General features: G+C 43.7%; 1 protein-coding gene across 1 annotated transcript in view; it reads right to left on the reverse strand.

Annotated features, from left to right (window-relative positions):
- Positions 1-8,853: 8,853 nt before the first annotated feature.
- NIPAL2 (NIPA like domain containing 2) overlaps positions 8,854-25,783 on the reverse strand; it is a 78,694-nt gene continuing 61,764 nt past the window's right edge. Inside the window, exons 7-11 of the mRNA XM_029923741.1 lie at positions 19,991-20,126; positions 18,061-18,149; positions 14,176-14,239; positions 12,978-13,072; positions 8,854-11,623 (exon numbers count right to left, since the gene is read on the reverse strand). Coding sequence (XP_029779601.1) covers positions 11,511-11,623; positions 12,978-13,072; positions 14,176-14,239; positions 18,061-18,149; positions 19,991-20,126 — 497 coding nt within the window. The 3' untranslated portion in view covers positions 8,854-11,510. The remainder of the gene's footprint in view (positions 11,624-12,977; positions 13,073-14,175; positions 14,240-18,060; positions 18,150-19,990; positions 20,127-25,783) is intronic.

The following is a 25,783-nucleotide window of genomic DNA, read 5'->3' on the forward strand; positions in this document are numbered from 1 at the left end:
GGGAAGCAATGGGAACTTTTGGACTTGAGAATCTCCCAAGAACAGAATGTGTGGTCTGCGTGGGCAGACGTCAGCCGGGGGCGAATCCTCCTGGGAGCCTCTGCAGCTGCTGCTGCTGCTGCTCGGGGTCCTGGAGGAAGCCCGAGGCCGCCCCAGGGGGGAGAGGGGCCGGCCCCAGGTCATTTGCATTCAGGACACTTCCAGCTGGCTGGCCATGGCATCCTGTCCTTAGGCTGCGGGGGGGCACGGGCACACTGCTGAGTGTTCTGTGGGGGGGGTGTGGGGGACGATACACATTGCCTGACTTGATGAGAAGCAATTTATCCCCGGGCTGTTGGTTTCCATGGCAGCGCCAGGAAGAGCAGCCAAGCAACCAAGCAGTTATGTTTGAAAAAAAAGTAGTATGATTTGGGAACCTAGTGCCTGTCATAGCTCTGTGTATGCAGACTACAGAAATTCATTTATGTAACCAGTATTTGATGAACATCTACCACGTACGAGGCATCAGTGGGCATAACAAAGATCCCTGTTCTCGGGGAGTTCCCATTGTGGCAGCCGAGGGTGGAGAGGCAGACAGTGAGCAATAAACATAATAAATACAGACATTATACAATCTTTTAGGAGGTAAGTGATGCTATGGAGAAAAAGGGGAAGAAGAGGAAAAGGTCATGGGAACCAGGAGTGCTGGGTGAAGGCAGGATAAGTTGCAGTACTGAATAAGGTGGTCAGTGACATTTGAGAAAAGATTTAGAGAACTTTCAGTGATAGCATGGCTGTGAGAACAGCATGTGCAAAGGCCCTGAGGTAGGGGTATGTGTGGTATGTTCAAGGACCAGGGAGGAAGCACTGAGGCTGGATGGGAATTGGAGAAGGAGGTAGGAAGGGGCCTTCAGGGCAGAGAGGTCATGGAAGTCAGATCACATAAGGCCTTTGGACGAGGGCTTTTCTACTGATATAGTCAGAAGACTATATCAATAATCCAGTGGGAGATGATAGGCAGTGGAAGTGGTGACAAGTCCAGGGCAAATCCTGTTCCACAAAGAATTGTAATTGGATACCGGGAATCAGATGAGTGTGCAGATGACTAACTCTAACAGTTGCACCAAAACAACAAAAGAAAGTAGAAGGGATTCTCAGGAGGGAGGGAGCACATCTGGCTGATTAAATCTTTGAGTGTTAGAGACGAGCTTTGAAGGGTGGAGGGCTCCAACTGGGAGCAGCCGTGGGGAGTCTGTTAGGGCAGGAGTTGCAGCCTGGGAAGAGCAGGAAGGTCGGAGAGGCAGGGACAGGCGGAGGCCTTTCTCTCTCTATCTCCACTCTCCTGCCTCAGCCTGAATCTAAGATTGAGGCAGACTCGGGGGAGGGGGGGGAAGCTGGGGAGCTATTTCAGGTGAGAGGTAAGGAGGACCTCAAATGAGGGCAGCAGCTGGGGTTCTCGGAAGAAGGACAAGCATGGGCAGGATGCTTGGGAGAGAGGGCCAATGTGATCTGTGCAGTGATTGGCAGGCAGACAAGCGGGGAGTCAGAGATGGCCCTGAGGCCCAGCCTGGGCCCAGAGAGCACAGGGGTGCCCCTCAAAGAAGTAGTTGGGTGGCAAGGATGCAGAAAAGAGGGGAGGTGGTTGGGTGATGACTTTGCTTTTAAACATACTGACACCAAGGTGTCCAAGGGGCTGTGGTCAAGCAGGGGTTAGGAATGCCGGTCAGAGCGCCATGACCACACTCTGCTCTCTGCTGATCTGCACTGATTTGTTTGTTGAGGAGATCACAGAATCAGCTGGAAGTCTGCAGGATTAGGCTTGGAAAAGGGGCAGGAGCCAGGTGAAACCAAATGGCTGACTTCCGGCAAGCACTGAGTGGTGTGGCATTGGCACCGGCATGACTGCTGAATGTTGGATGACAACCCCTCCTGGTGGCAAATGAACAAAATCTTAACAGCCTCATGCTTCAGACTCCATGTCCGGGGAGGGAGCGGGAACTTCCAGGGACTGGGGACAGGGCGTCTTGCCTTACAGCTTTCACAGTGGGAAGATGGGGTGGGTTTCTGCTTCCCAGCAAGGCTTGTGTCATGGGGGTTCCCCAAACCTGTGGGTCACATGCTGGAAGCCCCAGGAGACGCAAGCCCTATGTTAGCTGTAACACATACCACAGATTGGGGGTGCATAAATATAGAAGTGTATCATCCCGTAGTTCTGGGGTCTAGAAGTCCAAGATCAAGGTGCGAGCAGGATTGTCACTTCTGAGGGCAGAAGGGCAGAAATCTGTCCTACGCCTCCGCCTCGCTCTGGGAGCCTCAGGTGCGCTTTGTGTCCTAGATGGCTGTCCTCTCCCTGCATCTTCACGTTGTCTTCCCTCTGTGTATCTCTGTGTCTAAATTTCCCTTTTTTTTTTTTTTTTTACAAGGACACCGGTCCTATTGGATGAGGTCCTGCCCTAATGGACCTCATTTTTTAAAAATAGTTTATTGTCAAATTGGTTTACATACAGCACCCAGTGCTCTTCCCCGTAAGTGCCCTCCACCATTACCACCACCTCTTTTCTCCCCACCCCCTTCCCCTTCAACCCTCAGTTCATTTTCAGCATTCAATAGTCTCTCAGGTTTTGCGTCCCTCTTTCTCCCCAACTCTCTTTCCCTCTTCCCCTCCCCCTGGTCCTCCATTAGGTTTCTCCTGTTTTCCTATTAGACTTATGAGTGCAAACATATGGTATCTGTCCTTCTCCCCCTGACTTATTTCGCTTAGCATGACACCCTCGAGGTCCATCCACTTTCCTAAAAATTGGACCTCATTTTTAACTTGGTTATCTCTGTAAAGATCCTCTTTCCAAATAAATTCACGTTCAGAGGTAGTGAGGGTTAGGACTTCAGTGCATACTTTGCGGGGGACACAATCCAGCCCATAACTGCCCCCTATAGTAGCGTGTTGGTTCGGCTTTTTTGGTAATGTCATCTCTCTTCCTCTCAAGAACAGGATGGTTTAAAGAGCTATTTATGTAATTGTCAGTTGCTAAATTATGGAAATGAAATAAATCTGCTTTGCTGTTTCAATCATTCATAAAAATCAGTTAATAAGCTTTGGTTTGCTCTCAGCAGCTTCTGTTGATAGAGTGTAGATCCAACACTTTGGTAGTGGAGAGTGTCCCTAGCCACGGGATAAATGTTTTTTTCATTATTAACTTTATTGTTGTGGTGCAAAAGTCAGTCAGGAAAGTGAGGCTGTTCTCATTGCTTTTGGACGGAGAAAGCATGCTCAGCGCGTGGGCCGTGGGCAGGGGCCAAATACCAATTTGCAGCAAGGACCTGTCACCCCCCAGCCCACCCAGGCACTGCTGGTTTGCCACTCAGACCTTTTCCCCAAACCTATTTGATGTCCCCACAGCTGTTAGAAAGGACATAAAGTCACACATGTGTCCCTAGGCCTGATATGTTTGGCACCTCTGCTCAGTCCTTTTGAATAAGTTTTTTCTGTCTCGTCACCTTGGTCCTTTGCTGGGGACCCTGTGCTCTGTGTGCTTTATCCTGAAGGAGAACCTGAGGTCAAGCCCCCTCTTTCTGGCAGCCCCCCAGGCCCCCTGTATCTTCTCTGAGGCCCAACAGGCCAGAAATAATGAGCTCTGCTGTATAAATGGGGAACCAGGGTCACCAGAGGCACACAGGCACCTAGAAATCTGTTTTCTTCTAAACAGGGCTGGAAAAAGGAGATTTGGAGATTCATCCAGCAGACCCCCCAAAATAAACCTACAAGCAACCAAAGAAAAGGGAGTAGGAACATGGAAGAAAATAAATCATCACTTTTATGTTCTTTGGAGGGGGTGTCATCTCCAGATGTCCAGAGGAGCCCCTGGCCCACGGAGAGCAGCGGTGCTGAGTAAACAGGAAACGTCAGGAATCTATTTTTATTTGGTGCTGTCTTTACTTTCCCTTGTTTCAGTGGAAAATGAGTCTGGATTCCACAAAACTCCTTAGTGAACAACAAATATAAGCGGAGGCAGTGCCAAGGCTCTCATTCCTCAGCGGTGGTTTGGACCAGTTTCCTCTTTGCGGAGACCTTGGAGGCTGGGGCCTGGCCGGGCAGGAAGCAGGTGGCTTGCTTCAGAGGAGGCCCTCGGAAAGGCAATCGAGGGGAGCGCTAGCCCCTCCGCCCCGCCCTCCGCAGCAGTGGAGAAGGGGGGCGCTCCTGCTCACGTCCCCATCAGAGTCAGCCGCTGGGGCTGGAGGCTGGAGACCTCTGTGCCACGGGGAAAGCGTGGCCATGGCTCTGTCGTCTGCAGGGATGCACGACAGGTCCCGAAGCAGGGCAAAGTCTGCCGGAAGAACTCCTCTTTTGGCCAGGGGGCTGCATTGCTTGGAGACGCCTTCCTGCACCTCTGCCTTGTTCGTTTCTCAGGTGTCATAGGGCCACCTGCTGGGAGCTGGTGGGTAGCCAAGGAGTGAGGTGCTGATTATAAGCCTCTTTTGCTACTGAGCTCCGGGACTTTTTCCTGTCTGTATGATTAGGTGCGATTGATGTTTCTACATTGAGAGGGTTTCCCATCGTGTCTGCTGCTCCCTTCGGAACGCGTCTTCATCTCCCAGCCCTCCTCCAACGTCCCCACCACCCCCAGCAGATGCTTGGCTGTTCTTAAATTACCATATATCAGGATTACTACGCCTTTAAAAAAAAAGAACAAGGTATGATGTTAAGATGAAGCCTAGGATCCACCAAAAGCTTGTGGTTATTTTCTTGGGCCCACCTTCTCCTGTCTCCTATCTGAAAACTGCCCCCTACTGGTTATGGACTCTCATTGAACAGTGCTGCCCTGTAATTTGAATCCTGGAAAGAGCTTCATTCTGGTTTTCATGAAGGGATTCTTTAGTTTTTATAATTTTTTAAAACATTTATTTAGTTTTGAGAGACAGAGACAGAGCATGAATGGGGGAGGAGCAGAGAGAAAGGGAGATACAGAATCCGAAGCAGGCTCCAGGCTCTGAGCTGGCAGCACAGAGCCTGACATGGGGTTGGAACCCACAGAGTGGGAGATCATGACCTGAGCCGAAGTTGGTCCCTTACCCGACTGAGCCACCCAGGTGCCCCATGAAGCGATTCTTAAATAGGCTCATCCTTTCCCTATATGTGCTAGCAGCCACATCTAACTGTTTTCTATTAACCCCGTGAGTGTTGGGAAAATCAGACCCTTTCGGTGGCCAAGAACGCAGTCTCTCCAGCCAGCTGGAGAAGGGGTTGGTTGTTTTCTTTTTAATGCTTATTTATTTTGAGAGAGCAAGTGAAGGAGGGGCAGAGAAAGAGAGACACAGAGAGAGAATCCCAAGCAGGCCCCATGCTGTCAGCGAAGAACCCAATGTGGAGCTCAATACCACGAATTCTAATATCATGACCTGAGCTGAAATCAAGAGTTGCATGCTTAATCCACCGAGCCACCCGGGTGCCCTGGGGGTTGGGTGTTATTGTAAGCATGCCTGTGAGTGGAGGGAGGTGAGCTTCACACACCTGGACCTTCCCGAGTTGGGCCTGGGCCTTGGCTACCTGTCACCAAAGCTCGCTGGTCAACCCCGCTCTGCATCTACTTCTCTTGTAGTATTGCTTACTGCCTCTTCCTTTGCCAACAGATCCGGTTCTTTTAGCTCACAATTCCTTCTTCCCTATAACTTCAATTTCCTGCTGACTGTGGCTTGCTCTGGCCCTCGCTGCCCCTTCTGCCTCCACATCTCCCTAGGAGGGCTCCTGGCCTCGGCTCCCCCACCTAATCCCTTTACGCTTTCCACATCTGCCAATTCAGGCTCTGAGGAGTGCAGCTCTGACTGGCCCAGCACATCCTGCTCTGGGCCCAGATTTTCTGCCCAAGGCCATTTCAAAGGTCACCATCCAGCCTTATGGCCCGGCTACACTGGTCAGTTCTGATAGGATGTGATGTGCCACCAATGCAAAGCCTGAATTCAGTCCTTGCTTGTTGAATGTTTGTTATCCCGTCTAATATCGATGGTGAGTGACTAAGAAAGGTACAGGGGATGTCGTGAACTTCTGAGAGGTGAGTTTCTTACCATGTCCTCAGGTCCGTCCTGCACCCCCAGAACTGAAGTTCATGCCAGCATTTACTTCCCAAATCAAACCCGAGCTCTTAATTCAGAGCTGGCCACTCAAGGCCTTCTAACCGACCTTTCTCGTCCTATCAGATGCTTTCCTCTTCACGTGACCCCATGTCGCAGACATTTCCAAGCTTACTCTGAGCTATTCAGCTTCTCTTTTGCTCGTGGGCTTCCATCTAGGTCTAAATTCTGTCTGTGCTTTGAAGACCAGCTCAACGCTGGCACTAGTTTCCTAGGGCCACCACAGCAAACTGCACAGACTGGGCAGGTTCAAATAATAATGCATTCTCTGATCAATCAAGATGTTGGCAGGCTGTGCTCCTTCCCAAGGATCTAGGAGAGAATCTTTCCTTGCTTCTTTTCATTTCAGGTGGCTCCTGGTATTCCTTGGTTTATGGTTTCATGACTCCAGTCTCTGGCTCTATCTTCATGTGGCTTTCCCCGCATGTATCTTTCCCTGTTCCACCTCTTATAAGGACCCCTATTATTAAATTGACTAGTCCAGGATGTAATCTAGGATGACATTATCTCAAGATCCTTAATTTAATTACACCTATAACTCTTTGGCCAAAGAGGTCACATTCATAGGTTCTGGGACTTAGGAGATAGACAAATCTTTTGGGGCAGGACACCATTTAACCCACCATAATCCCCAATATTTTTTTGAAGACTGCCTCCTAGCCGAAAATGACCTCTGTCTCCTCTGGGCTCCCATACCCTTTATTCTAGTCTTTTAAGGTACTTTTAAGGTTCCCTTGTGCAGTGTAGACATACTGATTCTAGTGGTGAGAGTGTGGGTTACGGAGTTAGATGCCCTGGGTTCAAACCCCAGCTCTGCCAGTTGCTAGCTGAATGACACTGGTTGAACCACTTCACTCTTCTTGCTCAAGCTAGGCTGCAATGAGGTGCATAGGGCACAACCTTCAAGGAGCTACTCACTCTCAGGGCCCTACAGGGGCTGGGTCAACCCTCTCGCCACACCAAGAGTGAGAGTTCCAGGATCTTTCTTAAATTTCATGCCCCAGGTGCCTCTCTTGCCTTACCCGAGTCCCTGCCCTGCCTCTTTCCCTGGTTTTTTAATCTGTAAGATAGAGATAATGACTTCTCTGGTAGAGAAATGATAAGGATTAAATAAGTAGCAGCAGTGGAAGATTTAACAGAGTGTCTGGCACATCATAAGGGCTCAAGAAATGAAAGTTGTTGTTTACCAGACGTTCCTGAAGCTGGTCTTCATGTCCAATTCATTTTTATACTCCTAATAACCTTAAACACATTACATTGAAAATAGTATGTGATCAATTATGTGTAAGCGAATTAGTGAAACTTTGCTAAGTTTGAGGCATGTGGTGACTGGGTCTATAATCAGGCAAACAACTCAAACTTCAAGTCCTTGGATCAAGAATTCTTGAGCTGGTTCATTTCCTTGTTCGTGTTCAGCATTTAGAAGGTTTAGGTGAGGAGCTTTGGACAGAAGGAGTAGAGCCCAAACCTCAGAAAATTGCTGAGGTTGGTTTTCAAATTAGAACCATGAAGGAAAAGGCTCCAAAAGTGGGATGTGTGCACGCTGGAAGGATTAGCTTGTGTCTGGGTAGCAGCAGCTGAAATGTGCAAAGTGGCTTTGGTTCATGGTGCTGGTCACATCAGGAGTGGAGGGGCCCCTTCACTGGCACTGGCCAGCTCCCTGGGAAGGAGACTCTTTCCTGGAACGTGGGGACTATCTTGCATCTTGCCTGGAACTCTGTGAAACTGTTGGCAACATCCGGCTCAGCTGGGTGCGCCCCGAAACACCACATTTATCTGATATTGGAGTTGATATTCCTCTCTTACATTGTGGTTGGGACTCATTAACTCTCAATAAGGACCAACGCTGAGGGAGGAGTTTCCTCCCTTTCTCGAGCACACACACACAAGATGTTTCCTTGGCGGGTCGTAGCTCCTGTAACTGATTTGCTCTCCTGGCACAGGGCAGCGTGTTGGGTGGTACCCTGAGGCTGGTAAGAAGGGGGACAGACTCACGAATTCCTGGGTGGGAAGGCTTTTACCCTGCACTTACCACAGCTGCTGAAAACACTACATTTAATAGCCCAAGATTGGTCTATATTTGCATGGAAACCGTGTTTGTGTGAATTTTTTTTTAAATTTCAAGACAGTCATAATAAGAGCCAGACTGTTGATGAGTCTAACGATTAGAAGCAGCTCCTAAATTTCCCACACAATCATGTTAGGTTCCATTCTGAGATCTTGTTCTAAAAGTTCAACACGTGTGGTGTTTATCTAGCAACCTCACTAAGGCACTGAGATCCACACGTGAATTAGGTACGCAGTTGCCAGAGCAAGGATCATCTCTGTATCTCTAAAATTAGCTCTGGAATTTAAGTTAAGCAGTCTGGGGCGGGGGTTGGGAAGGTTCATTTTAATAATTGCTACAACGTCCCTAACATCACTGTTAAGTTGGCAAGTATGAAGGAGCCCTTAGTGTGGCTGAGCGCAGACAAGTACCCTGGATGAGCTGTGTGCTTGGAAACAAGGAGCATAGAGAAGGTTCTTGGCTTCCAGGAATTTGGCTCGGTGTTTCAATCCATTTAAGTCATGCCCACCATTACACCTGCTTCTTTTGGAGCTAAACCTGCACATTATCACCGTTACTCTTCACTAGCACTGAAATTGCAATAATCTACGAAATCTGCCTTTTCTGGTTCTTCCTTTGCCACAAATTAGGATTTCCAGGAGCTTGTGAGGGTGGGATGGGGGTGTTGAAAAATACATTCTGAGTCACTGCTTGAGAAGCTTTTTATTGTATTTTTTTCCCAAGTGATTCTGGTAGTGAAAGTATTATGGGTATAGACTAAGCAAACACTTAAAGTGAAAATGATCAGATGGCAAAGCCCTCTGCTTTGATGAGAGGTAGCTAGTACTCATTTTGGAAGCTGTTATCAACTTGGACTGTGGGGCTGGAGAGGCTCTTCCAGTATAGGTAGTGGTGCTCACAAAAGAACCATTGCTTTCAAGAGAAACTTGGGCACCAATAATGAACTCATCACTTCCATCTGTTTCTTATATAAGCAACAAGATCCTCATGTAAATATCAAGACAAGGCTCCACCACGCCATAGTATCCTAGTTTGTCATGAATCACGAAGTGTCACTTTTTCAACTCCTGAATGCCCAAGGAATAAGACACTGCATAGCAAGGGAGTCTAGATCAGGGGTTGGCAAACTACAGCCCTAGGGCTGACCACCTGTTTGGTAAGTGAAGTTTTACTGGAATATGGCCCTGGTCATTCATTTATGTATCATCTATGGCTGCTTTCATGCTACCACGGCTGAGTTGAGTGAGTGGCTGTGACAGGCAATGTTGGCCAACAGACCCAAGAGTATTTACTCTCTGTGTCTTTACAGGAAAAATTTGCAGGCCCCTCGTCTAGACAAACAGTCAAATGAGTCAAGTATTGGCTAAAGGTCCCCGATTCACAATGCCAAGAGGAGGACTGGGTTGGCTTTGATTGTTGTCATGCACTTTGTAATTTAAAAAATCTCATGAGCCAGTACAACTAAAACTCCTATTCACCTGGCTTTGAAAAAGCAAGATGGAAAGTAAAATTAGGTCTCAATATATTTTATATATTGCCTGGACTTCTAAAGCATTGCTGGATTGCTCAAATGTGCATAAGTCAATGTCACTTCTCAAAATTTTTAAAAGATGCAAATGTTGGCAACTACTAAAGTATTGGCATTATGCTTGTGTCTGTGCAGAATTCTGCAGTGCTCTGAACCACGTGCTGTAGCTATAAATGGAGTCCTACTTCAAGTACAACTCTTTAGTCTAAATATTTTCGCAATCTCTGAAACCAGTTTTAAGAGTCATCAGAAATCTGTAGTTTAAGACACCAGACACGTTTCTTAGCTGAGCCTTCCAGTGCCAACATGTTGGACCAATTCGGTAAAACATGCCATAAATTATATGACTGTTTTATTTGAATTAGGGGGATACTTTCCACAATAGCAGGAATTCTTCCCAGGAGTTCAAAAGCCAGACATGGGCTCTAGGTTATTATTCATACGTGGGTGATGGATTCGGATCTTGCCTTTGTGGCCGGGTTTGGTCAGGAGCATAGGCTATGACAGGGAACAAGGCTGAAAGACCCAAAGCAGTTCAGACAAAGTCTCAAGATCTCCGAGTTAAACAACCTTTACAAATGCAAGACAGTCGGCTGGAACAGTTTTGGACTGGCATGTCAGAAGCGACTGGAAGGTTCTGAAATGTCATTAGGGACAGGCTTATGACTTGATGTTGGTTACAGTGAAGGCTAGCCTTTTTCTTCTCATTTAAATATATTAGTAGATCATAAATAACAGATAGGATTAGGGACTACCCCTGCAAATGAATCTTAGGAGATAACGTGACTTGTCAAAGCAGCAGAGCCAGGCGGGGGACAGAAGCACAGGACCTTCCTCTCTAGACTCAGCTTGGGCCACCTGGCTATGTCTACAGACTTAAATGGCTAAAATCCAGTTCTCTGATCATAGCTGTCCTTTTGCCTAGAGGAATTTATAACGCTTGAGATAATAACTTGGGGAAGAAATGGTATGCTAGTGTATGGAACACCAAGAACTTAAATATGAGTTTTGACACTTGCGTCAGGACTTAAAACATAGAATAAACCCCCTAGGTAAGTCATAAGAACTAAACAAATACAGGCATAGGATATGACGTTTTCAATTTCAACTCAAGTATAATAGGATCATACAGCTGAAGAAAATGCTCACCATTCTTTTTTAAAAAAGTGGTCCTAATTCTTAAATTGTTCCTTTCTCAATCTGCAACAGTTCCCCAGCCAAGGTCTACACCATCACAGAATGTGACTTACAGACTCTAATTTTAAAGATAAAAGGACAGTTATAATAGGGCTCATTTTCAGGAAAGATGATTCACCGTTCTAACTTAGGAATAGAAAGGTGAGATCCTTATGGGGGAGGCTCATAAAAGATGTCGTAGGAGAAATGAATGTTCTCAAACCTTGGGTACCGGAGTGAGGTTGTGGGATTAACATGTCTCTTTAAAGCAAAGCAGCTGATGCTCTAAGTCGAGTGGGAAAAGCAGCCTATGTGTTCTGTAGCCAAATCGTGAATGCGCATTTTTGTGTGACAGTCCTGTTTGCGTAGCCAGGCCCTAATTAAGATCTAGCTGGCTAGAGGTTCACTAGGGGCAAGTCCAGGGTGTGGAGAACACTTCAGATTACATTCCATGAAGGCACGAGGCTGTCAAAGCCTAGGAGGGCCCCGGCCGTCCGCACAAAGGGAGACGGAGTAGAGGACCGGGAATGCTTGCACATGTCAGCACAGAAAAGCTGTGGACACAAATGGAACATGTGCAGTTTTTTTCCAAAGGCAGTATCGGATTACAGGCCAGAAGCCATCCCTCTCGGCATTTTAGACCTCTTTCTTCTCTCCACTTTGGCTCTTTGTTGAGTCACTTCCATCAGGCAAAGTTCCATAGGATAAACCGTTTGAATCTGGTTGTATTTTGTCCAGTGTTTGTTTCCCTGTGGAGATAGTAATCACAGAAAATCTTTTGCGCTCTTACAGAAGGATAAGTCTTAATAACTTCTCCTCTCTCCAGGCCACATATTATTCCCCCTTTTTTATACTCTGTGGTCACCCTTGAAACAGAAGAGATAAACATCAGAAAGAAAAGGCCCCAGAACTCCATGTCCTTTGACTGTGACCATGCACTGTCCTCAGGAGAGAGCTGTCTCCCACCACACAGGCCTTCAGTGCTGGGCATGGAAATCAGGGTGGATCAGTCAGGAGGCGGACGTGAAGCACCCACTCACTTCCACCCTTCCTGCCCAGTGTCCTTCCCCCCCTTCCATGTTTGGTCTAATGCACATAACAACAAAGGAAACAGACTTTCACAGCAGATTCTGGAAACTGCTACTGACCCTATGTATGGGGCTTTGTGACATGAAAAATCGAGTTAAACATATGAAAACTTTCTTTTCTACCCAAGAACCTCTAACCATACAAGTCATTTATAATGTACACGCTTGCCGTGAACACCAGTTCTTGGACTGAATGCTCTTAGCTGATGAGGGGACTCAAGAGGGAAAGAACACAGAATTTCTTGGGCCATATTTTCTCAGTCGTAGGGAGACGGCTTTAATGAATTTTGCTTCAAAGGCTTGGACCTAGCAAAATGGTAAAGGAGCACCGTTACTTCTGTATAGAGACCTACAGGTCACCCCAAAATCCCTAGCAAAGCTGGAGATACTGAGTGGGCAGGGGAGGAGGTGAGAACACAGCAAACATTGCTTTGTTCTGAACTTTGCTTCTGCTATTTCCCAGAGTGGAGGGCTGGAAAGACAGAGCCTGTTAAATGGATCCGGATGAAGGCAGGGGGGTGGGGAGGGGAACACCTACTCATGTTCGGGTGACCGTGAAGAACACCCCTGTTGGTTCCACAGTGCAGAGGCCACTGCCGTCCTTCCAGGAACTTTGTTCTTCAGCAGCCCAACCTCCTGTCCTTAGATGTTCCTTCAAAGGCTCCCCAAGCAGCAGGGGGCTGCTGTGGGCGGCCATTCCGCACTCCTACCCCTCACCCTTTTTCAGTTAAAGAAGACCCCAAAAGGAAATTTGCAACGTCACCCAAATTGAGAATTGAGGGCCAGTTCTTTTATATTTCCAGTGTTCTGTGCGAAACTGACATTCAAATAAATGATTACTAACACTTACAGTTAAAACACCACTTCTGGTTTCATTGCTAAATATACCCTTTTTAAAAATAAGAATTATATTTTATATTAATTTTAACACCCCAAATAATACCAGCAAGTACTAATTTATAAGGATAAAGTTTTCCATTAAGAATGGAGTTAAATGAAAGAATATACAGTTTACCAGGAATATTTCCAAAATCAATGTAAGACTCTGACAGATGTTCCTTTTCTCGATTTCTTGTGACCAAAAGCACACCAAGGAATGACAGAAAACACCTGTAAGGATATTAATAAAGAACACAAGAACACTGAAACAACTCATGGTGTTAAATATTCTACATGATGCCATAAATTCCATTGGTTTTGTTTTTCCTATTTTTCATGGTAAGCCTTCTAGAACTTGTCTTAATTGCTGCAGCCAATAATATTTTCCCCCAGAACCAAGACTTGGGCGGCTTCCAATAAATCTCTGCCCCAGGTTTTTACCATCTGGAGGCTAATTTGGGCTCTAAACCCTTTGGGTAGACACTAGGTCTCATTTTCTATCCATGCATGCCCAGACCCATTGCTGGCATGTAACACAAGCAAAAAAAAAATTCTTTAATTTTCTAAGAAATTTAATTGTCCTTGGCCACAAGGTTAGTCATAGTTTCCAGATCCTAGAAGTTTAGGCTCACCCAAGCATCTTATGAAATTGAATTTTCAAGCTAGATGGTTTTCTGCACTGAAAATAGTCTGGGCTCAAGTCTGCGTAACAATGGTCATGCAGAATACCAGATCAAGAGACAGCTAAGTGTGAAGGGAGTGCCAGCTGGAACGGACAGAAGCTCTTATACATTGGGGATGTCCTGTCAGAGTTCTGCTCTCTGTCTGCAAGAATGTCAGCAGTGATGCCCACCAAATCTCCGGGAAGGGTTAAAGATGGGCATCCAGTCACAAGAAAGGGATACTATCAATGTGATGTTACTAGGTCCAAAGCTAATAATCTGTCCTAGACTTGACCTTTTATTCTAGGTGATCCCAGAGGCATCTGTGGTTCCTGAGTAAGATCTAACCTAGAATTTTCCAAGAGTGAGGTAAATCTGATTGAGTATGAAAAGGTCATGGAGTAGATACAACAACCAGTAGATTTATCTGGACTTTGGCTGGGACTGAATGTCCCCAGTTTCAGAACCCTCAGGGAGATACCCAAATCACTAAGTCAAAGACACAGAGTCCTGCGGAGGGTGTTAAACTGAAAAATATGTTTCTTTTAATAGCTCAGGAGACTAATGTTTCTTATATTACCTTCCAATTTTCTATACCTGAAGTAGAATGCCAAAAATCCTACATAAAAGTAATAGGATTTCACATTCCTTACTTCTGAGACACTTACTCACCCAAAAAAATATATAAATATGGTAAGAAAAGCTGCACCAAGGAATTCCTGATAAAATATGATACCTATAACAGGAACAAAAGACAAACTTAATTTAGGGTAAGGATATATATATATAATAGCTACATACTGTTTTTAAAATTATGTTAATGTTATTTTTTTCTAAGTATAGGTTCCCTTAAAATGCACAGTCAGTAGCTTAGCTTAAAAATATTTGCATGCCACGCTCGGATTTTCAGTGATTTCAAAAAGAACATAGATTCGTAGATTTTATATAGTGTATTCTGATCATAAAATCGACACAACTGACATAACTTTTGCAAACAGAAATCTCTTATCTGGTTTAGGATTTATCCCACTGGAACATGCAAGAAAACAAAACTCTAGTGACATTTCCTACCTACAGTTTTAGGCCAGGGGTCGGCAAGCCTGACCTGAGAGCCTAGGGAGACTCTGGGGCCTCTGACACAGCATTCCCTTCAGGGCAGTGGCTGGCGCCCAGGCTGTCACTCTTGGCATCGCCCCATGCCCGCTCAGGCACTGGAGGGCACTGTAGCACCTGCCGTTCTGCCCAGCCCCATTTCTCACTGCCAACCCCCTCTCCCTTCTCCTTCTTCCGGTTGTCCCTTTTGGGGGAAGGAAAGCTTGGATGTGTTGTTTACCATGAGGAACTTTTCTTCTCTCCTTATTGGTCTCAATGATTTCTTCTTGGTCTCAATGATTTCTTCTTGGTCTCAGGTCCCAAAGCCTTCATAGAGTTGATTTTTTTCTTAACGCTATCTTTAAATTATGTATTACGTGGAATTTTTGTGTGTGCGGCGTTAGCCTTGCTGGTCAGCCGCTGAGTATTTACTGAGTCCTTTGTGCAGGCTACTGTTCCCAGGGCTGCGGATACTGTGACGAACAAGACGGAGCCCTAGACGCAAGGAGTGCACTCAGAAGCCCATCTCCTCACCTGGAGAATCAACTTTGTACAGGAAGGAACGACGTTCAGTCCTAACACATATCTGTCCAGTGGATGCGCATTTTGGAAGCATTTTTCCATGCTGTTGTACACTTTTGTGTAACCATTTCAGTGTTTCCATGTTATTCTAAGTAGATGCCCCCTTAACATTCACTGATTTCTCTAAGGGAATTTTCAGCTGTTTTGAAATTCTGTTGCTTAGAAACTGAGCAATAAACTTCTTCAAGCATATTTTTTTCTCAGTGTTTTAGGATTTTTCATTTATCTATCTATCTATCTATCTAAGAGCCTGCACATGCACAAGTGGGCGAGGGACAGAGAGACAGGGAGAGAGAATCCCAAGCAGGCTCTGCGCTGTCAGCGCAAACTGTGAGATCATGACTTGGGCTGAAACCAAGAGTTGGACGCTTAATTGACGGAGCCGCCCAGGCGCCCCAGGGGTTTTCTTGTTATTGCTGCTTAAAGCCGAATTTCTGTTCCAAAGAGTAGGCATGTCTTTTTAAAAATCCATACATAGTAAAATACAAATGACATAAGGTTTACTATCATAACCATTTTTAAGTTTGCAGTTGTGTTAAGTACATTCCCATTATTGTATGACTAACGTCCAGATCTCTCCCATCTTGCAAAGCTGGAAGTCTCTACCCTTTAAGCGACAAGTCCCCATTTCTCTTTCTCCAGCCTCTGGCAGCCACCATGCTACTTTCCATATCTCTAAGTCTGACTACTCTGATACCTCATATAGGCGGATTCTTACAGCATTTGTCTTTTTGTTACTGGCTTATTTCACTTAGCGTAAGGCCTCGAGGTTCTTGTTGTAGCATGTGTCAGAATGTCCTACCTTTTTAAGGCTGAATAATAATATTTCATTGTGTGATACACCACATTTTCTTTTTCCACTCATTTGTTGATAGACATTTGAATTTCTTCCACTTTCTGGCTGTTGTGAATAATGCTGCTCTAACCCGAGTGTACAAGTATCTGTTTGAGTCCCTGCTTTCAATTCTTTTGGATCCAGACCTAGAGGTGGAGTTGCCGGACTGTATGGTAATTCTATGTTTAACTTTTTGAGGAATTGCTATAGTGTTTTCCACAGTGGCCACTCCATTTTATATCCCCATCAATAATGCACAGAGTTCAAACTTTCCCACATCCCAGAACTTGTTAGTTCTGTTGTTTAGGCATTTTTTTCTTTTTTGTTAGTAGTTTTCCTAATGGGTATAAGGTGGTATTTCCTTGTGGTTTTGATTTACACTTCACTAATGATTAGTGACATCGAACATCTTTTCACATATTTATTGGCCATTCATGCATCTGCTTTGGAGAAATGTCTATTCAAGTCTTCTGCCCATTTTTAAGTTGGGTTATTTTTGTTGTCGTTGAGTTATAGGATCAAAGTTAGAAACATTTTTAAGGCTCTTGATGAAGACTACGAAACTTAGTTCTAGGAGCGTGGCACCATGCCCTCAGCTCCACGAGAGTGCCAGTAATACTGCAGCCGTGGTGGCATTAGTTATTGCAATAAAAAGAACACAACAGAAACTTCACGAGTTCATAGACAAAGTATGTTATCACATTTTAACTTCAAGCTAGAATTTTTGATGGGGCAAAAAGGGAAAATCAGTCAAGAAGCTTCATCTGCATTCCATACTTCAGTAATAGCATATAAATTATTATCACTTCCAGGAAGTTCCAGCCTCCCTGACTCATCAATTACTTGGCTTGCTAAATATTGAGATTACAGCCCTGTTGGTCCTCCTACAAAAATGTTCTTTTCAGGGGAAGTACATTTGTTACACATCTTTACAACATTAATATTAACTATTAGGTTGTATGTCATGCCCATAATTCTTTTTTTTGGCCCTATTATTTTTGTTTCTAATAATTCTAGGGCACGCTAATGTACAATCATTTCTTACTTTCTTTTGTCAGCAAGCATAAAATGCTAAAGAAAAAATCAGATGTCTTGGTATATGATCTTTCTCTTTAAAGTAAGGTTCAGTTTGGGGAGATAAAAAAATGCATCAATTACTTTTAAAAACTGCCCACTGTCGGTCACATTGCCATGAAATAAGAAAGATGTGCCAATTAGGAAACACAATCCCTAACTGCTTCCAAAATACATAAACTTTGCTTTGGGAAATGAACTTCCAATATAAGAAAGTAGTAAACATATACAAAAAGCCAATAAAGTAGGGCATACTAGTCCTAAACTTAGGAGTGATATACTGACATCTACTATGTTTGGGTTTGGACCAAGTTTCGAATTTATGCTTTAAAAAAAAAAAACACGACTGCATCTCACATATATGTTTTTGAACTGTCAATAAATACAAAAGGACTGTAATAGAAGAACAATAGAGGCCAGAGCAGTGAAGATGGTAGTTTCTGTTCTCATCTGCCTGGCTCTCCCTGGAACGCCGGATTCAGTTTTGGACTCCAGTCTCTGCCTAGGTGGTGAGGGGCAGGGAAGGAGGAGTTAATAGGAAGGGATGTTTGGCCCAGAGACCAGACACGGGAGGACCCTTCAGCTGCTTTGATTATCAGAAGGGCTGACATGGAGAAGACTCCAGAAAGCAGAACTAAGGTGAGAATCTTGAATTTACAGGGAGGCTAGTTTCACCCCAACTATACAGAAACACTTCCTAATAATTCGAGCTCTCCAAATAATTAGGGGGATCCCAAACAGGACTGAGCTGTCTCGGGGGACAGAGAGCACTGGGGAGCCTTCACACAAAGCAGAATAACCTGTCTGCGAGGATGCTATGGAGGAAATTCAGACCTGGCTGGAGGCGAGGAGGGTATGACATGGGCCACACAGTTCCTTTTAAGATTTCCTGACTGTCTCCTTTACTCCGAGAGAGAACTTATTTATGCTTTGGTGGGGGTCGAATAGCCTGAGCAGAGAAGAGCCACGCTCACCTGCGAGAATGGCACTGGCCGTAAAGAAAACGTGGTTAACGGGCACCACCGTCGCTGTGTCGTCGAGCTCCGTGGCTTGACTCAGGAACCTAGAGCAGAAGGCACTGACTGAGGCTCTGGCTTTAGGAGACGCTCAGCGGCAAGTTAACGCAAACATCGAGAAATGCGTGTCCGTGAGCTACAACTACAAAGGGAAAGGAAGTGCAGTAAAAGGGCATCTCCAATCAGCAGTCATAGCTTATATGCATCTGATGTATGAGATCAGATGTCAGGCTTTATGGTCTGTTTAAGCCAGCAACAGTAACAATGAAAAGCAATTAATCATATTCTGGGGCCACAGAAGTTTGAGTTGGGAGCGAGCCAAGCTGCTGGACCAGTATCACACTGGAGCGGATTCATTAGGAGAGACCCCAGAATCTGTTAAATCTCGTATCTGGGGAATAGTGCAGCTATCCATTGACATGCCACGTGCCAAGAAGGAAGATGGAGAAGGAAAGGAATGTTTAATGTTTCAAAAACAATGCTCAGCGCTCCAGCTGCAGAGCACATGTGGGGAGCTCGGTGGCCCACCCTGGCCACCAACGCGACTCAGGTTCCCACAGGGAAGCTGTGCTGCCCTGTCACTGATGTCAGCAGGGCAATCCTGAAAAGCCTTGAGTGTTTCAGTGCTGTCCTAGCACAATTAAAAAGAAATGCTTTGTGGGTGTGCTTGGGCACACGTGTGTATGTATACATGCATGCGTGTGTGTGTGTATACGTATCTGTGAACAAACAGACCACTCCTTGGGTGGTTTTGATGGGTGGCCAGTTCTACGGTTCTAGTGCATTCACGGGGTGCCAGTGTGGAAGAGGCAGGGACTGGGACAGGGATGGTGGAATGTAGGGTGCCTTCAGTTGTGCCTCCTCTTAAATTCATAAGGCTGAGTTTAAAGATAATGATGCTAATCATCAGAGTATCCAAAAAGATGTTATAGCTGTGCTGATGAGTTTAGAAGAAGAAAAGGAGAGGAAACAAAGTGCATTAGAAAGCATTAGAAACACACTCATTCTCATCAGGACATGACAAATGAAACAGTGACAAAACCCTGGGGTTCTCCAGTCACTCTCCACCTTCCTTGCAGCGGGCCCATGTCCACCCTGGTGTGATGAGACTTCGCTGCTAGCATCTGTGCAGGGAAGGGTGCTCTTCCCAAGGTTAGGCCCTGCTTTCCCAGCTGGCTCTGGGACGAAGCTTGTGCATAGCATTTTGGGGTAAACAGAAAGCTTCCTGACTGGCTAAAGACAGCTTCGCAGGCAAAGGCAGAATCATGATGTGAAATGGAGGGGAAGTGACTGGAGCAGATGGGGGGGTGGGGGGGAAGAAGAACAGAAATTTAAAATGTTCCACTATTAGGCCCCAAGAGAAACATAAAACAATCATTCTGCAATCCCATGGGTACAAAGAAAATTCTGGCCAAGGATGCAAAGTTATGGGGAAAGGATTTCCCTCCCGGCCAAACGTCTGGTTCTGTCCATCCCTGGGCAATTAGTGAGCATGAGCTAAGAATGAAGGTGAAGGGTTCATGTATTTCCTATATTTAGAATGAAATCCTGGATGGGGACCTGCCCCTCTGATTTATTGCTAATGACAACCTGCGTACAATGGATATTAATTACAAGCAGAAGAGCATCAGGAAAGTATCAAAGTGCACTTAGCTAGATTATGGCCATACTTTAGAACTCACAAGACATGAATGCAATGTTTAGTAACAACTTACTATTGGACGTGAAGGAGGAAGCAAGGCATGCTGGCTGAGGATAAGCTGAAGGCCCCTCACCCTTAGAGATCAGTTACACCTCATTTTAATTATCCACGGACGCCTATAAAGATTAATGCTCAGAGAAGCACAGGAATGTTGAAAGATTAGCGAGTAGGCAGGAGCTAACTTACTTGACTTGGAAAACACAAGACGCTATCATGATGATAAACATGATGTAGAAGATGGGATAAGTTAGTTGCATTTTATCCGTCACAGAAAAAGTGATCATGCCCGAGACTGCTTTTACTGAAATAACAGTCAACGAGGCTGAAAAAGAAAACAGGAGACACAAATAAAATAAAAACGATTTGAGATAGAATTACAAACAAATATCCGAAGCTTACACAGTAGAGTGGTCAATACCCCAGACATGCTTTCAGGGCACAGGCTTGTGAGGGGCAGGGGTGGGACGTGGCTCCGGGCAAGCGACAGCTCAATGGTTCAAGCCGTGTGGCACTTGGAATTTGCCTAAATCAGCTAAAGATGTGCTACGTGACTGGGTGCTTTTTATCTTGGGAGCAAGCTGCTCATTTCCCAGCCCTCGCAGCTGAAAGGATGCCGCAGAGATTATAATTATTAGGAGATGGGAGAGGAGAAAACAGTGAAGCGGGGGGAGAAGCAAAGTCAGACAGTCCATGTGATGCGAATGGGAAAATAACTATTAAACGATATTGAAAAAATTTAAAGCCGAATAGATGAGAAAACTGGAGAGTGGAAAGCAACTCTCTATTTGAGTTTACTAAGAATTGTACTGAGTCTATGTATGAGCCATTTCGTTCATAAAGGTCTAGAAGTCTCATGAAAAAAAATTTTTTTAATGACAGGAATAGGAAGCGGGACCAGAGCTGAGTATTCATCTTTCAGAGTCAACCATAAACCTATGGTTTACATAAGCACTGGCTATTTATTCTCTGTGCTAAAGAGGAACTTCGCCTTAGGAGAACAAATTTTTCATAGGTTCCAAATAGCAATGAAGAAGTGACTTGATAAGGTTATAATATGAAAGCAGGGAGGCCTTTTCTAGAAACATCATGTCTCTGTAGGAAGAAAATAGTGTTTTCTTTTGGTTTTAGGTCACTTAAATTTAATGTCACATCTAATTCCGTAACCTAGCTGAAACCTACAGAAAGTGAAAAAAACTTTTTTACATGAAATCAAATAGCTCTAAGTCAAAGGCAATGTGAACGAGAAACATTCCCTTTGTTGCTGTTCGTCTACCTGGTCATGCTTAAAGCTCAGCTTCACCCCTTTTCGCTTCTGAAAAGCTATTATATATATAGAATGTTTAAAATAGCAGCTGATGGCTAACCAGGAAAAGCCTCCCCTAATCTCCTTTTCCAAAAACTGAAAATATACTTTAACTTGAAGAGTACCAGGGCACACTTCCAAATTGGGCATTTTTCTTTCCACTAAAAAATATAACAGAGAACAGGTGATAAATTCTAAAAGCAAACCCCCAACCTAAACAAAGAGGCCCTTGCAACTGGGTCCCTCTTCATCTTAAAATGTCTTCTGACTTGATCATTTGACATGTTTTCTACAGATTATGACAATAGTCCTATCGTACCTAATCTAGGAATTTTATCTCAGTGATGTGCGTCACTTGATGGTTTAAGTTTGTAAGGTTACCTCTTGAGGGACCTTGATTTCCTCTCCAGAATTTTGCTTGAAATTAGAGCAGAATGTGGTTATGGTGTTGCGGTCCGAACAGTCAGGTTTCCCAAAGGGATCATTAGTGGGGAAGGAGTTGAACACGCTAGTCCATTAGCCTCAGAACCTCAGGATTGCAAAGGCCCTTCAAGGTCATCTAATGCAACTACCATCTGATGTTAAATTACACTTAACTGCAAAAGAAAAACAAAACTAGACCTTTTATTAAATAGCTAAACCAACTATTGGTTTGCTATAGTTAATCACTGTATTTTCAAAGCCTGTATAATCACCAACCAATTAATCACTCTTTATTGTAACTCTACAAGTTATTTCCAGGCTGGCGATAAGTACTTCTGTTTTATTTCTGGGTGGGAATGTGGCTGATGAGGACAGGTGAAAATGTAAAATTTAATATGCTGTCATTCTAATGTATATATAAAAATAAAAAGTGCTCATGAATATTATATTTTTATATACAGAAAAAAAAGCTAGAGAAAAATGCCAGAAGAAACTACATCAAGATACTATCAGTGGTTATCTCTAGGCACTGGGATTACGAAGAACCTTTAAGCTCATTTTTTTTAAACTATAAAAGTTTATATGTTCCTTTACGAAATATTTGGGAAAATACAGAAAAGCCTGGAAAAAAAATGAAAATCACCTGTAATATCAACACTCATCCCCACATCATTTTTAACATTTGGGAATATTTCTTTGTAGCTATTTTTCTGTCTCTGGATATGTAAACATTGTAACATATGTATATACATATGTTATATGTATATATAACAAATAGTCTATACTATTTAGGAACCTAGTTTCAATTGCCATTAAGTATTTTCTATGCCATTAATATTCTTCTAAAGCATGGTTTTCATCAGCTGAGAAGTATGCCTTTGCATGAATTATACTTCGTCTTGGCAATGCCCTATTTTTTTTTTCATATTTAGGTTACATCCTTTTTTTTTGGTATTAAAAATGAGGTTGTGATGAATATCCCTGAATATACATCTTTGCATACCACTCTGCCAGTTACTCTAGGAAAATGAGCTAACGGGGGCTCCGGTGACAGCTGCTGCTCCTCTGAAATATACTGGCAAGCCGCCTTCTGCGGAGTACGGTCACCTTCCCCTAGCACTGTGAGGCAGGGCTCAGTTACGTGGATTTTCCTCTTTTTCTTGATGGCCCTCTCTGTTTTCTTAATTCTCAACAATAGACATGTTTTACCTTTGTCATCACAGCAGTACTGTTTTTGCCTGACATAGCTGACCTGTGTTTGAAATCTGGCCTTCAGTGTCCTCCGACTTCATCAACTGTTCCTTCCAGAGACTTGCCCAAATTGCTATCAATGTCTCTTTATTAGAGCCACAAATATTTCACTTATTAATTTGGCTAAGCATGGAGAAGGACCTCCCAGCCTCTGGATCAGTTGAAAGCATCCTTTTTAAAATTTTTATTTACTTATTTTGAGAGAGAGAGAGAGAAAGAGAGAAGAGAGATTGAAAGAGAGAGCGAGAGCGAGAGAGAGAATGAATTCCAAGCAGGCTCTGTGCTCTCAGTGTGGATCCTGACACTCAAATCCACAAACCATGAGATCATGACCTGAACCGAAACCAAGACTCGGATGCTTAGCCGACTGAGCCCCCAGGCGCCCCTGGTTGAAAGTATTCTGCTGGGAATTTTAAGACTTAAGAAAGAAGACTGCAGCCACAGGCACAGGGAGCCCCTTACCAGAAGCCAGCTTTCTTTCTTCCTGGTTACCCTCATTTTCTATTTCTTTTTAATGTTTTATTTATTTTTGAGGGAGAGAGAGACAGCATGAGCAGGGGAGGGTCAGAGAGAGAGGGAGACAGAATCGGAAGCAGGCTCCAGGCTCTGAGCTAGCTGTCAGCACAGAGCCCGATGTGGGGCTCGAACCCACAAACTGTGAGATCACGACCCAAGCTGAAGCCGGACGCTCAACCGACTGAGCCAGCCAGGTGCCCCTTCTATTTTCTTTCTTAGTTCATTTTTTTAATCTATCACACAAACAGTATTATGTTAACAATAAAGTAAAAAAAGAAACAAAATCCACCTGCATACTACCACTGCCTCTCACTCATTTCCGGTGCACGCCTCATGTATGCTTTTAATCACAATGAAGGCAGGTGCCGCATTGTGTGCTGCGTTTTCCATTTAACCTGACACTATAAATATTTTTCAAAGCTGCTTCCAGTTTTCATAATGGTTTTTTCCTTGTAGAAGTCATTAGTGACCGCTGTACAACACCCGGCCAGCACAGGTGGGCATAAAGGGGAGGGTGGGCAAACTTTTTCTTATTTCTTAATGTAACGACAGCACTTGTGCTATTTCCCCATCATGTATGCTTCTTCAGCTTTTGGTTTAAGAGAAATATGTTTTTCCAACTTCACAGAAACAGAGACTGGAACAGTGGTTGTCAGGGGCAGGGGGTAGAGGGGAAGGGAGTGATGTAGGTCAGAGTCCAAATGTTTAGTTTAAGAAGAGTAAATTCTGAGGATCTAATACACAGCATGGTGACTGTAGTTAATAAATGGGTATTGTATACTTCAGAGTTGCTGAGAGATCTTAGGCGTTCTCACCAACCACACACACACACACACACACACACACACGCACACACGCACACACACCAGTTTCACTATGTTAGCTCTATGAGGTGATAAATGCATTCACTATCATGAGCTCAGTAATCATTCTACAATGTATGTGCATATCAAGTTATCATGTTGTGTACTTAAATATATAAATGTGTCAATTATTTCCCAATAAAGTGAAAATTATTAAAGAGAGAAATACATTTTGACACAGATATCTATTCCAATTACATTTTAAATTCTTTATTAGGAATGAATGTTCATGTTTAGCATGTCTTTTCAGCATCTAGTTATTTACATGATATTTCCCTTTTGAGTCATTAACATGATGAACCATATTAATGGATTTCTTAAAGAGCCATTCTTCCATTCCCATAATTAATTTAGTTAATTCAAATGCTTTCTTTGCACTCACTGTCCTCAGAACAGACATGGCTGTGTCCTCACAGAACTAATCTGGTGGAGAAGATGAGCTAATACCAGAATATAAATATGTAAGCAGAATACATATGTACAAATTATTCTAAGTATTACAGAGAAAAAGAACCGGTTTCATTAAGACCATTTGGTCATGCAGTATTTTTTTCCCTGGATTCTACTTGATAATTTTTTATTTGAGATTTTACATCAATATTGAGTAGGGAAATTAGTACATGGTATTCTTATGGTGTGCTACTTGGGATCAGTATTCATATTGATCATGTGAACAAAACTGAAAAGCTTTCTTATGTCTTCAAGTAGTCTGAACAATGTCAGAATAATCTGTTTCTTAAAGATTTAAACCTTCTAGGTTGAAAGTACGTAGGCCTGGTTGTTTTCAGGATGTAGTTTTTTAAAACAGCTCTTCCATGTCCTCTGTATCTATTTTCCTTTAAAAAATAAGCAGTTTAATCAAGTTTTCATCTTTGTTGCCACTTTTATTTCTAATTTTGGACATCTGAGATTTTTCCTTTCTCTTGTCTTATGAAGGATCTATTTTAATGTCTTTTAAGAATAGATTCTTGGGTTTATTTATCAATCCACCATTTTTCTGTGTTCTATTTCATTAATTTTTACCTTTATTAATTTCTCCTTTCTGCTTGCCTCAGCTTTATTTCAGTATTTTTTTCCCTCCCTAACAATTAAGTTGAGTGCCTGACTTACATTTAATGCAATGAATTTCCTTTTGAATACAGCATTAGTCATAAGCTATAGGTTTAATATTAAGTGTTTTTGTAATAACTTAAAAAATATATGCTGCAATGAAATCTTGGTTTCTACTTGGGCCCAGCTGCAGTTTAAGAGTAGTGTCAACATTTCCAGATGTCATGGTCTTACTGGTTTCTGTTATTTTTGTTATTATTTTCTGTTTTTATTTCACTGGGATCTGAGAATGTGGTCTGTACTATTTCAACTTCCTGGAACTTATCAAGGATTTCTTTGTGGCCAATTACACAATTAACTTCTGTAAATGTTACACAGGCACTTGAAAGCAGGTGTATGGTCGTTTTTCAGGATTTAAAGTTCAACATTAATGCTGAGGTCTCATTCCTCCATCCTTATAGATCTTTCTGTCTGCCTACCTTCCTGAGCTAAGAGAAGTCTTCTGCTCCTCTTGTATTCCTATTAACATAGTTTTCAGAAGAGCTGCCTCCTGACCTTGGTGTCCCCCCCCCC

This window comes from Suricata suricatta, chromosome 15 (assembly GCF_006229205.1).
Source record: "Suricata suricatta isolate VVHF042 chromosome 15, meerkat_22Aug2017_6uvM2_HiC, whole genome shotgun sequence".
NCBI classification, from domain to species: domain Eukaryota; kingdom Metazoa; phylum Chordata; class Mammalia; order Carnivora; family Herpestidae; genus Suricata; species Suricata suricatta.